The 13806-nt window shown below is 36.9% G+C and overlaps 1 protein-coding gene across 3 annotated transcripts in view; it reads left to right on the plus strand.

Moving 5' to 3' along the window:
* LOC126235909 (nonsense-mediated mRNA decay factor SMG8) overlaps positions 1-13806 on the plus strand; it is an 88375-nt gene that overhangs the window by 34349 nt on the left and 40220 nt on the right. For 2 of the 3 annotated variants that reach the window (XM_049944860.1, XM_049944862.1), the window contains exons 7-10: positions 5729-5835; positions 6481-6720; positions 6886-7118; positions 13585-13800. In XM_049944860.1, the coding sequence (XP_049800817.1) occupies positions 5729-5835; positions 6481-6720; positions 6886-7118; positions 13585-13800 (796 nt within the window). The remainder of the gene's footprint in view (positions 1-5728; positions 5836-6480; positions 6721-6885; positions 7119-13584; positions 13801-13806) is intronic. The other variant, XM_049944861.1, reaches the window with a different exon arrangement.

A 13806-nucleotide genomic window follows, 5' to 3' on the forward strand; every position in this document is an offset into this window, starting at 1 on the left:
TAAAATGAGATGGTAAAATCAGGTGCAGTCTACTCGAAACTGGAACAGTCAAGGATTCCTAAAACAAAACTGGATATGATAAAACAGCCTTCCTGTTGAGTATTACTGAGTAGTCTTCCAAATTCATCATAGATTTTGCAAACCTTCTTATCAGAAATGACCTTTCTGTCATTTTCAGTGAGCTGATTCATTGATAAGATTGCATGGTCGATCTCAGGAACAAGTAGTGTATTTTTATCTACAAATACTGTAGTCAAACCTTAATTTTTAATTATCTTCTAATTTTTAATTATCTTCACCCTTATTGTACCTTTACCCTTGGCTTCTCTTTTTCTGCCATCAGCTACAGTTATGTTTTCAAATAAAATATTTTTATCAACAGCTAGGAAATAATTTTCCATTTGGAAACGTGAGATAAGTTGTCCTGGAATACACTGTGCAGTTGTCACTAATCAAAGTAACTTTGGCACAGGAAACCCTCTTACTGACACCACCTTGTTACTTCTTTTGCTCTCATTTAAATTATTCCATTTCATGGCAGTTTCTGGATAGGTGATCGACTTTGTGACTGTTGTAAAAAGTAAAATTACCTTATTGTGTTGCTTCTTTCATTGTTTATTCCTATTCTTTGTCCTGTTGTTGTGTAAATAGCATTTTTGTACCTTTGATTACTGGTATTAGCTTTCAAGGACATTGCAGAATGTTTATCTTCATTACATTCATGACATCTATATCTTCAGTGAGTGGATGTCTTTTAATAGTAGTGTGCTTCTAATCATAATCTGACAAATCACTCAAAGCTGTAATTACTGCATCTCATTCATCTGGAATTCCATGTAGAACAATTGTTGCTAGATCTCCATCTTCAATTTCATCACTAATTTTCATGTGATCTTCTACAATTTTGTTTATCAGTCCTAGGTAACGTTTCATAGATTCGCAATTCTTCTTTTACAGCAAATTTTATTTAGATCTTATTTGCATCACTGCAGAATTTGCTATCATTTGGGGCAAATAATTTTTGAAGATCTTTCTACACTGTTTTTGGATTTGCCAAACTACATTGTGCATTTTCTGTTCATTGCATTTTTGCTAGGCCTTACTTTGACATGATATATTTGCCTTTTTATTGGCAACTGATGCATCTTCACCAGATTCAGTCTCACCATACTCAGTTATAGACACAAATCAGAATCTGTTAGATTCATTTTCATTTAGTACAACCCAGTAAGCATAATGCACTCCACTCGGTTTCTCACTGCTGTGTCTGTTCTCTATTACCTCTGTATATTTCACACATCATGTTGTTAAAAGAACACATTATATTTCCCATGAAACTCATGAACACATCTTGGCATAAATTTATGTTGTCAAAATGCCTAGCAGAAAATACTCTTTTGGTATTGGCTAATATTTCATCTTTGCCACTATATGAGTTTTACATTGGCTAATTGACACTAATGCAGCTTGCTATTTTTTGCTAGCATACCTGGGTCCATAACCATTGTTGGAATAGACAGTATATTGCACACATTAATATTTATAGAAAGAAAAACAGTATATAACATTAAAGTAGAGAAACTAATTATTCTTTTTGAGTGGAACAAATTTTTTTTGATTCTTCATTGTCATTTTATACAACAGGACTGTCAAAGATAATCCAGTCGCTAAAACAGAACAGATCAAGTGACTATCATCCATTTACTTAACTTAAACTCTTAAAAAAGTTTAATTAGCTTCTTTGAACAGAATGACCTCCTCCATACCAACTGCCGTGGATTTCTAGAACTCAGGACATGTAGAACTCACCTCATGCTTTTCACATGACATCCCAATAGCCATGAAACAAGACAATTTGGTGGATACCCTATTTTTTGATTTACAAAAAGCACCTGTCTCAGTATCACACCAGCATTTTAACAAATGTAAGCCCATAAGGAGTAGCAAACGAAATTTGTGACTGGACTAAGTATATTTTGGTGGTGAGGATACATCTTGGATGGAGAGCCATCAACAGAAGTACTTCAAGTGTGCCACCAGCAAAATGTATTGTGACCCATGCTTTTCATGTTATGTATGTATCACTCAGGAGATAATATTAATGGTAACCTCAGGTTTTTCATAGATGATGCAGTTACCTACAGTGATGTACTACTGATAAAAAAACTGCACAGATATCATGTTAAATATTGATACAATTTAAAAGTTGTGCAAAAACTGGGGATTTGCTTCAGATGTTCAGGAATATAAAATTGTTCACTTCATAGAAGCAGTAATGTAGTACCGTGTCTCTACAATATAAGTGATTTGCAGTTGGTGTAACATAGGTGTAAAAATTTTTGAGGATGTGAAATGGAAAATAACATATGCTCACTACACTGAGGTGACAAAAGTCGTGGAATATCTCCTAACATTGTGTCAGACCTTCTTTTGCCCTGCGCAATGCAGCAGCTCGATGTAGCATAGACTCAACAATTTTTTGGAAGGCCCCTGCAGAAATAACGAGTCATGCTGCCTCTACAGCTGTCCATAATTGCAAAAGTGTTGTCATTGTAGGATTTTGTGCATGAACTGACCTCTCAATTATATCCCATAAATGTTCACTGGGATTCATGTTGGACAGTCTGGGTGACCAAATCATTCACTTGAATTGTCCAGAATGTTATTCAAATCAATCATGAACAATTGTGGCCCAGTGACATGGCGCATTTTCATCCATAAAAATTGAAGTCCATAAATGGCTGCAAATGGTCTCCAAGTAGTTGAACATAACCATTTCCAGTCAATGATCAGTTCAGTTGGACAAGAGGATCCAGTTCATTCAGTGTAAGCACAGCCCACACCATTGTGGAGCCACCAGCAGCTTGCACAGTGCCTTGTTGACAACTTGGGTCCATGGCCTTGTGGGCTCTGCACCACACTTGAACCATATCGTCAGCTGTTACCAACTGAAATCTGGACCAGGCCATGGTTTTCCATTTGTCTAGGATCCAACTGATATGGCCACAAGCTCAGGAGAAGCTCTGCTGGCAATAGCGTGCTGCTAGGAAAGGCACTCGATCAGTCTGCTGTCATAGCCCATTAACATCAAATTTCACTGCACTGTCCTAACAGATATGTGTGGCGTATGTCCCACAGTGATTTCTGTATTATTGCATGCTGTGTTGCTTGTGTGTTAGCAGTGACAACTATGCTCAAACACTGCTGCATTTGATTATGAAACGAAGGCCACTGACCACAGCATTATCCGTGGTGAGTGGTAATGCCTGAAATTTGGTATTCTCAGCAGACTCTTGACACTGTAGATCTCAGAATATTGAATTCTCTAATGGTTTGCAAAATGGAATGCCCCATGTGTCCAAGTCCAACTACCATTCAAAACAATATTATGAAAAGGATAGATTGATCTCACCATGTAGTGAAAATGTTCAGTCGCAGACAGACACACGAAAACACTGCCAAACAAGTAAGCTTTTGGCCAAAAAGCCTTGTTCTGAAGTAGACAACACATGCATGCACATTCATGCAATTGCAACTCTAACACACATGACTGCTGTTTTTGGCTGCTGAGGCCAGACTAACTACCATTCTATGTTCAAAGCCTGTTAAATCCTGTCATGTGGCCATAATTATGTCGGAAACCTTTTAAAATAAATCACCTGAGTACAAATGACTGCTCCACCAACCCACTGCCCATCATACCTTGTGTACATGATAATACCGCCACCTGTATATGTGTATCTCACTATCCTATGACTTTTGTCACCTTAGTACAATAGCTGAAAGTGGTAGACTTCAGTTCATTGGCAGGGTGCTGGGAAAATGCAGGCAGTTTACAAAGTACATTGTGTACAACCCATCCTGAAAGATCGCTTAAGTGTGTAGGATCCATACCCAAGAGTACTAACAAGGGATATTGAACATATGCAGAGAAGGGCAACATGATTGGCCACAGGTTGGAAATGCTGAAAATTCTGAATTGGCAGATTTTTGAAGATAGACACTTATTATCATAGGAAAGCCTAATTACAAAGTTCCAGGAACCAGGCAATCTAAAAGAATACTACAAACCCATACATTACACTCCCAAATAGATCATGATGACAAGATTAGACTAGAAGCATTTAAGCAATTGTGGCAGTGAATTAAAGTCATATACTGAAATGAAAATTTGAAAAATGAAAATTGAGGGAAATATGGATGATGGTTCAAACAATACAAAAAGGACATTTAGTGTTAATATTATTGCTTTACTTTAGCACCAACTTCTGGTTCAGCATGTTCATCCTTTGAGAAGATAATTGATTACCAATATGCAGTGTGTTCTAATGTTGCCTTTTATGGAGAAATAAGAAATACACAGTACAGTAGAATATATATTATAGCTAGCTGCGTATTGGATGTGCAGTCATCTGAGGTGAACTTTCCAGGATTTCTGTGGAAAAATGGCCTGCTACTGCCAAGGCATTGTTTTTGTCAGAAGTTTAGATATAATTTGTTGGCTTATGGATGTAAAGGAGGTAAAGAAACAAAATGGAGAAATAGTAAAGATCAATGTCTACAACCATGAAGGCAATGACTGAGAGTACTTCCCATTGTACCACATATTAAGGTTTCTTCCCATTCCAACCATGAATGGAGTTTAGAAAGAATGACTCTGCGCGTGTGGTAATTAGATGAAGCTTGATTTTGTGCTTGTGGGAGCAATCCATAAGAGGCTGTACAGTATTCCTAAATTCTCCACTTATTACTGGTTCTTGACATTATGTAAATAGTCATTTCCATGATAGTTGCTGTTTATCTTCAAGCATCTACCAGTTTAGGTTTTTGAGCATTTCCATGATGCTGTCTCATCAGTCAGAACAACCTGTGACCATTCATGCTATCCTTCCTTGTATCATTCAGTATTGTTTGTTAATTCTATTTAGTGTGGGTCCCACAAATTTGAACAGTATATTAAGCTGAGTCTTAAGATTGTTTTGTAGACAGTCTCCTTTGAATACTGATTGTATTTACTGACAATCCTGCCCTTGAATAAAATTTGATCACTTTCTGTACTGACAATGGAGCATATGTGATAATTCAATTTCATCTCCCAACCAGTTGTTATGCTCATGTATTGATATGATTTGCCTGATTACATTGTGACCATTGACACTGTAGTCATAAGACATTAAGTTTTTTCAAATATACAATTTTACAATGTCGTCCCCCCCTCCTCCTCAACCTCTCGAAATACCAAATACATACCGAAATGGCATACTCATTAAGGCTGCTGCCAATATTTCCTCTACTATCAGTATGGAGATTAGGATGCAAGAGTTGTTCAAATTTATAACTTATTCATTTTTTAACATGTTTTAGGAAGAAATGATTCCATTATCATATTACGTAAACAGAGAAAACATGACTCCTTATTTCAAACACTAATATTTCCATCATGACTGACAAACTTCAGTTTTAATTTATCACGCTTGTAGCTTGCAGTTATGATTATCATCATTAAGATTGTATTTATGCAACCAGAAGATTGTTATTACTAAGCAGTGTTATACTTATGTGTTAACTAATCACCATGCTGTATTTAATGCTTAAATTATTCGTCTATTTACTATTGGTATTGTTTCATTTTTCTTCCTCTAATTGAGATATAAGAAATGGAGTGCACATATGCATATGTGCACACACTACAACTGAGTTTCTTGTGACATTTGTTTCTGTATTGTAGGTTCACGTCACTCTTTTAAAAGCTTCCTGCATCAGCATATTGAGCTTGCCCTTGGAAAAGGTTTTGATGACAATGTTGGAAAACATGCATTACCAAGTTACTTTGAGGTAAGAGCTTGGTGTCTTTCTTGTGTTACAGCAGAATGTTACACACATATCTAGTAAACAGATTTATCATAACAGCTAAGTACATACACGGTTTTATTTTAATACTATATAAAAATGTTGTGTGGTATACATCACATATCACTGTACCAAATAAATATATGAGTGGCTTTCCTAGTCTTACACCGACATTTTTAAATTTCTAACATTTTAGTGGATATAAGACAAAAAACTGTAAACTACTCAACTTAACAACAGTTACATAACTTCACATCTGAATTATAGTCTGTTGAAGAATGTTCCTAGACTGTTTGAAATTTTGTGTCCATTGATGTTTAAAATACGCCGATATGATGCCATTTCGTTCCCAGTCTCATTCATTATTTCTGAATTATGCTGTTTAATAGATAAATGTGACATCATAACAGTGGATTCTTTTGAAATACAAATACAATCAACATAAAATTTAGTTGAATTTAATTTTTCTTAATTTTCCAGAAAGAAAATAGCTAAAAGATTCTGTTAGTAACAAAATTTTTGTAGTCTTTTTTGACAAGAGAAACTGGTATGAATAGCTCCATTATAAAGTGGAATAATAAGTTTGTGTATATTTGCTTCTAATGAGTCTAATTATTCCATTGTTTTCAGGTAGCAACTGCAAGTGTATGGTTTGAACTAGCAAACAAATTGATAGCATTGTTTTTGCCTGGGTCAGATGCTGTACCTGATAAGTCTTCAAGACAACAAGTATTCACAACATTGCGCACAATGCTTGACACTGATGTACGTTTCAGTGAGGGGCGTTGTGGCAAAGTTCTACCATTGGCTATAGCAGCATACCAGGAGAACCTGCCACCTCATTATACTCGTGACTACCATGAAGAACGGGTGAGAATATTCAGAAATGAAATAGCAGCTGTTACTTTTCGTAATGTTGCACTTTACAGTTTATCATGAGCTATTTATTCAAATGTGAAACTCACAATTTGTTTGATTATTAATGTTTTGGTGTTTCATTACCTTCACATGATTTTTCTTTCTCTTGTGGTTCAGCTTGGCCATGCTCTCTCATTGTTTATGGCCCAAGCACGTGGCCCCCTAGTGGAAGAATACACAACCCAGTTAGAAAGAGAATGTGAACGTCACTGGAGATCTGGACGGCAAATGTGTGAAGTTTTAAGCCTGACAGGCCATCCTTGCACAAACCCACTGCACAGAGGTGGTGGGGAAGGTGCAGGCGGTGGAGAACTTAACACAGAAGCAGCAGATTCAGAAGTAACTGACACGTAAGAGATTTTCAGCACAAAAATTATAGCTGTATCATATCCCTGGCTACAAGGCAGGCTTATATGAATAGAAAGGTGGTATCTGTTATTACTATTCCTTAGTTTATCCATTGTTCTTCACTTATTTATCAGTGAAAATATGAATGATTTTATTCTTCACATTGTTTTACTAAAGCAAGTGTATAAGTAGACTTCACTTCTGGGAGTAGAACTTAGTGAGTTGGGATACATTCTCTTAGCATCACAGCAGCCTCATTGTAAGTAATGTTGAAAATTTTTAATTGTATATTGCATTGAGAATTTCAAATACATATTGCAAAAGGATTACATTGAATAACTGCTGCTCTGTAGCTCCTTGCTTACATTGATGATGAAAATATATTATTTTTGTGAGTTTTGTTCATATATATCATATGAAATAATATTCCAGTTGCATTCTGCACTTATGAGAAAAGCATTAATTGCATAATTTTTGTACAGCAAAAATGATGATGAAAAATGATCAGTTTTCAATTGTCTATTGATCCTGTCAATTTTAATTTTAAGACAACTGCGCATCATGAATTTCAGGGCCTGTTTTCTCAAAAACTGGGGTATTGACCCAAAATATCTTAAGTGTCTTTCATTTTAGATTTTACACAAGTTACTGCCAAATATGATCCAAATCACTTGGCTCTGTCTGAGGCCCTCCCCTCATTAGTTAATGTACACCACTTTCATCTGCACATATATTACCACATCTTTGCTACTACACACGACTAAAATACTTTATCAATAGTACAATCAGCTTGCAGCTTGTCCCCAATAAAAGCAATGTCTGTCATGATGGAGGCTCTCATTGTGCCTCTTTATTGTTTTTGTATTTCCTGTACTACTTGATCCACTGTCTTCTGCTCACAGTATCCATGTAACTCATGTTATCTTCACCATCAACTGAGAAAACTTTTCAATATCTGGTAACAGAAGAATCTTAACTAGATTTAAATTTTTTTCGAAAATAATGACTATAAGAATTGTGACTTATTGCGAATCTTGGACTCCGTAAGGGAGTAAACATGTTGTGAAGCAATTATTAATATACAAAGTCATTCCAATAATTAACAACAATGCATGAGATTGTCACACATATTATCCATCTTGGACACGTTCTGAAGTTTGAGGATGCTCAGTATTGTACATCTATTGTAGAGCTATCAGATTGACACTCCTATTCCTACCAATTTTGTTACAGAAAAAAATACAAATGAAAAGAAACTGTGGAATGCATTTATGAATTGAGCACAGGTTCTCTGCTCTCCAGCTGATTGCACGGTCATTACGCTCCCAGTGCTTTCGAAGATCAGAATTTACCTTGTCGGAACATAAATGACAGTTGTCAAAGTTTTTTTCCACAGTTTCTAGGAAAATGTGCATTTGTAGGCCCCATAAAAATGCTGTTTCCAATTATCCATTGATTCCATAAATTTTGAGTTGATTGCTCATTATGAACTTTAACAGTGGTTTCCATAAAAACAGGGGTGTATTGAGCCAAAATATCGGGGTTACCGTATTTACTCAAATCTAAGCTGCACTTTTTTTCCGGTTTTTGTAATCCAAAAAACCGCCTGCGGCTTAGAATCAAGTGCAAAGCAAGCGGAAGTTCTGAAAAATGTTGGTAGTGCCGCCACAACTAACTTATATGTATGTAGTGCTACACAGGCATGCTTTGCAGGCACAAAGATAAATACTGGCGCCAAAACCTCTGCGTCAGTAAATAAATTTAAAAGAAGGGTGGAAGACCAGCATTTTTCTCCGCCCCGAGTTTCGACCACTGCATTTTCATACAGTATCCAAAGAAGTAAATATCAATTCCGTATTGTTCATTTTCGAATGTAGCAGCATTTCAATGTACTACCAAAATCTGACTGGCAAGACTGTTTGTCAATATGGCCAACTCTATGTTCTGAATTTTTTCCTACCTGTGAGAAAAGATGGATGCTAATAGGAACTTTTATGAATTGTGAATCACATACAGTATTCTCTTCACCATAATAATAATACGAATATAAACATTTTTTCATGTATTGTTTCGTGTTTACTGCTATCTCATTTAAATCCTGTCTGCCTAATAAACTGCGAAACTAGAGTGAGACAACAGCAAACGCGGAAGAATATACATATCATGTCATGTTTATATTCGTATTATTCTTATGCCTAATAGTGATACAGTCAGAAATGAAGCACGACAATTGACTAAATTTTTAAATCTAAGATGACTCTAATTTCTGTGCAGAATGTAATGTACTAAAGAGGTGCCTGCAAAGATCTTCAAACGGAGAAAAATTTTCGCTAAACTCTCATACAGAACATCTTCTATCATACACAGTCTATTATTTGGTTCTTGTTGATCATTATCAAAGAAAGCAGCAGTGTAAGTAACGACAAATAGCAGTCTTTTGCCATTGTTCTGCTAATGAGAAGATTCCTCTCTTTTTTTAAAAAATTGTAAGCGGCAGTAGCGCGCACAAAAGCAAGCCATGCCGCGAGCGGCGACAGGTTGTAAACACTCATTATCAGAATGCAACAAACAACGCATGGCACAGTACAGTAATGCATTTTCAGCTTAGAGTGACGTTAACACCTATAACAAAGAGAACGGCACTTATCAGATCAAAGAAAAATAAGCAATCAATTCAAACCAGATGAAGCACGTGAAAAAGGAAGGGTACCTGTATAAATACGGATGGAGCGCCTGACGCACAGCAATGGCTACCTGGTAAAGCTTAACTGCTAAGCTCACGACTCGAACCAAACTACTGTAGCTGTATCGTCATTCATTTGACCTAAATTGTCTCCCATATTACAATGGACCAACTTTGTTTCGATTTGGAGGTGCGGCCTAAAACTTTTCTCTCCCCTTGAATTTCGAGTCTCAAATTTCAGGTGCGGCTTAGATTCGATAAAGTTTTTTTTCCTTGATTTCGAGTCTCATTTTTCAGGTGCAGCTTAGATTTGAGTGCGGCTTAGATTCGAGTAAATACCGTATTGGGCCAAAATATCTTATAGTCTTTCAGTTTATGTTGTACGGAATGTGCCAAATATGAGATAAATTGGGTGACGGTATCTCAGGCTTCCCTTTGTAAGTTAAAGGTGAATCTGAAGGTTGAGAACTGAATTAGGTAGTTTTTTTTCTGAAGGTGTTTTTTTGAAGTGTAGCCTTGAGTAAAGAGGAAACATGGATGATTAAGTGTACAACCAAGAAGAGAATAGAATAAAAGCTTTTGAAATTTGGTGCTGAAGATTAGGTGGGAAGTTGGATAACTAATGAAGAAGTACCGACTCACATTAGGTAGGAAGGAAATTTATCATACAATTTGACTAAAAGTTGGATACATGGACATGACACTTCCTGAGACACCAAGGAATCATCATTTTGGCAATGGAAGGAAATGTTGGTAGAAAAAATTGAATGGGGAGACCAAGGCTTGACTATAATAAGCATGTTCAAATGGATGTAGGTTTCAGTAGTTGTACAGAGATGAAGAAACTTGCACAGGATATACTAGCTTGGAGGAGAGGTGCACCAAGTCAGTCTTAGGACTGAACACCACAACAATAAAAAATATATAAGTAAACAGATAGTCCAGGTAATTCCCTAAAAATCCAAAGTTAGAAATTGCAGTTGCTGCACATAGAGTGCACAGTACAAAGTTAAAATAAATGTTTACCAATACCTATTAACAGTCAAACATGCAAATGTGGAAAATTATCAACGTTTATATGTTGCTCTATACTGAAGTGTGCTGACTGGCATGTAAGTGCAGTATGTCTGCACCTGATTTTAGTTAACATCTCCTGCAGTAAGAATTACACAAGTTTTTCTTTCATGACACCCAAGAAGTACTTGTAAATGTTACATATTATACACGGTTATGTCTGTATTACTTTTGCCCAAAACTTGACCTTTTATAATGGATTTTCTGTTCCTTGATGAAGTTCATCTTCTGTCTAGAAGGCTGGACACAGTTAGCATTGAAGTATATGATGAATAGCTTGGTTTTCTCATCAGTCACACTGAATATCATCTTTATCATTGGAACCCCATCCTGCAATGTTACCTCTGCTATGCCATCTCCAGATATTAGTTTATACAGGGACTTCCAAGTCATCCATTTCTCATCTTAACCAGAATGTAAAGTTTCATAAACTCTTCCAGCCAGTGGGAAGACAGGTCATAGCCCTCCATAGCTGCAGCCTAGCTACCCCATAGTTGCAGCCTAGCTTTTTCAGCTGTGGTTCTGAGTACATTCGATGTTTTAAGGAAACTCCTCCCTGATTTTAGTCTTGTGGCTGTTGATCATGCCTATACAGAGGAAGAGTTTCTCGTGCTCCACTGTCTTTCTTTCCCCATATGCAGCTATTTATCTTGGAACAGGAAGTGATGCTATTCCTGTGAGGTGGTAAAGCCATTTGAATGGAGTAGATTTCAAGCAACATGTTATGATTCTGCAGGTAGTCTGACAGTTGATTATGGGTTCATCCTGAAACATGTCCAGGTGGTGGTGTACAAAATTTTGATTTAAATTCATAGTGTTTGTGAAGATGATGACATTCAAGCAAATTTGCTGGCTTCAAGGCATGGTGCTCAAAGAAAATTTTATTAAAATTATGATCTTGCACAAATGAGTCCAGTTGCTGGTGCTGACACACCTTTGTGGTGTTGTCACATCCAGTGAGCGATCTAGATACTCAAGGTCATTGGAGACTGGAGAAGGTCCACCCATCAGTTAATGTCAAGATAGCTAACTGGATGTTTGAAAGAGTTATGGAACTCACTTAGGAAATAAATGGACAAAGACAAGACTCAAATAACTACAATCTTTAATTGTATGTTTGAGCAAGAATTGGATAATGACTTGAGTGAAAGTACACTACTACTGATTGCAAAATCCAATGGAGGGATGTACATGCCTTAGTATGAGCATGAGCACAGCCAAAGTGAATACTACAAGTCCAGGCCCCAGGCCTGACCTACATAGACATTCCTCCTGGACCACTGTCTGTACTGAACTCCCTCCCAGGTTACGCCACTCCGCCTTTCGTCTGTGAGGCAGGCTGCGTCGCCCCTTCCACATTGGCACTTCTGGACACCACCCAGTGGGGCCTTGTGTGACCATGGTCACTGTCAATGCACTGCCATGCCTAGCAGCTCTCCATGTGTGCTCACATAATACCTTGAGAGTCTATATAACATTTCTAGCCCACTCTCAAACCAACGACCTTCATGTGCCATGCCCTTTGCACTCCGATTGCTGTCTAGATAACTTATTCATTCTGGCTGCTGTTCTTTTGTCCTTCAGACATTGCATTTTTTAAAAATGTGACACTATGCTATCGATCACATGGTCTCACCAGGCCAGTCATGTGGTGCAGTAGTGTTATATGGCAATTTTGGTCCTAGCAGTAGTGCACACACACACACACACACACACACACACAGCATCTCTGATAATCCGTTTGATTATTCCTTGGAGTCAGACAAGATGGAATAATTTGAGGTCATAGTTTGAGTTTAATGAACCTGAAGGGAAAAATTAGATGGTATGATAAAATGCAGGCTAAGCTGAATGGTAATGTAAACTGCTGTAGTTATACTTCCCGGGCTTTTATAGATCTAGATAGACAGAAGAGGCCAGTTTCTTGGAAGACAATATGAAATAGCATCAAAGTGTCATTTGCATCCATCACATTAGACTGTGGCCAACTTAGATTGCTTAACTGTTTAATTGCTGTTGAAGGCCCCTACTAACACCTGCAATGACTTAACAATGATGCAGGAATGATGACAGCAATTCATGATGTTCTTTGTACTACTGACTATCAAAGCTTGAGAATATTTGTGGGATTTTCCTGTATCTGACAGTCACTCTGTTGCTGTAGGGATACGAAGGTACCACAATAGGACTGTAAGACCAATAGTTTTCCAAATCTTAAAACGTAATGCAGATATTGTTCTTGGAACATAGGTATGTACTACAAACTTCCATCACACTGGCAGCACCTTCAGTTTGCAGTATTCATCAGTGACCTTCTCTTGTCATTGAGGAAACTGCTATATTTTACCTCCTTTTGTGAATCATTTTTGATGGGCCAACTGTTCTGCAAATAAATTTCCATAAATTTTTATTATACAACTTACACTTTTTCATTTGTTAGATGTAAGCTAGTTTTTCTGTTTCATTCCAAAAAAAAAAAAATACTGTACAACAAGCGTTTATTAATAGTTCATGATTTTTGTTCAGAAACTCATGTGTATAATATTCACACAAATTTTTCTCCCATATGAATTTAATGTTTATTTTAAAACTAAATGAAGAGGATAAATACATTGCAGATATTCTCAAAATGATATATATTTGATACACTTAAGAAAGTGAATGATCATGATAAATGTTAAGGTTCTTAAAATAGTGTTTCTTATCTCCAGAAGAGATCCGTCACAGTTACCTCTGATGGAACACTCAAGTGGAGTACGTTATGTGTCTGCCTGCAATTGTGGCCGTAAGCAAGGACCAAGAGAAGATCCTTTCACTGTACGAACTGCCAACTATGACTTCTACAGGTTGCTGGGAGAAGAGTGTGGGTGCAACAAACTAGAGAGTTTTCATTTTCCAGTATTTCAGCCAAGCACTCAAAATTACAGGTGAAC

This window comes from Schistocerca nitens, chromosome 2, assembly GCF_023898315.1.
Source record: "Schistocerca nitens isolate TAMUIC-IGC-003100 chromosome 2, iqSchNite1.1, whole genome shotgun sequence".
Classification (NCBI taxonomy): domain Eukaryota; kingdom Metazoa; phylum Arthropoda; class Insecta; order Orthoptera; family Acrididae; genus Schistocerca; species Schistocerca nitens.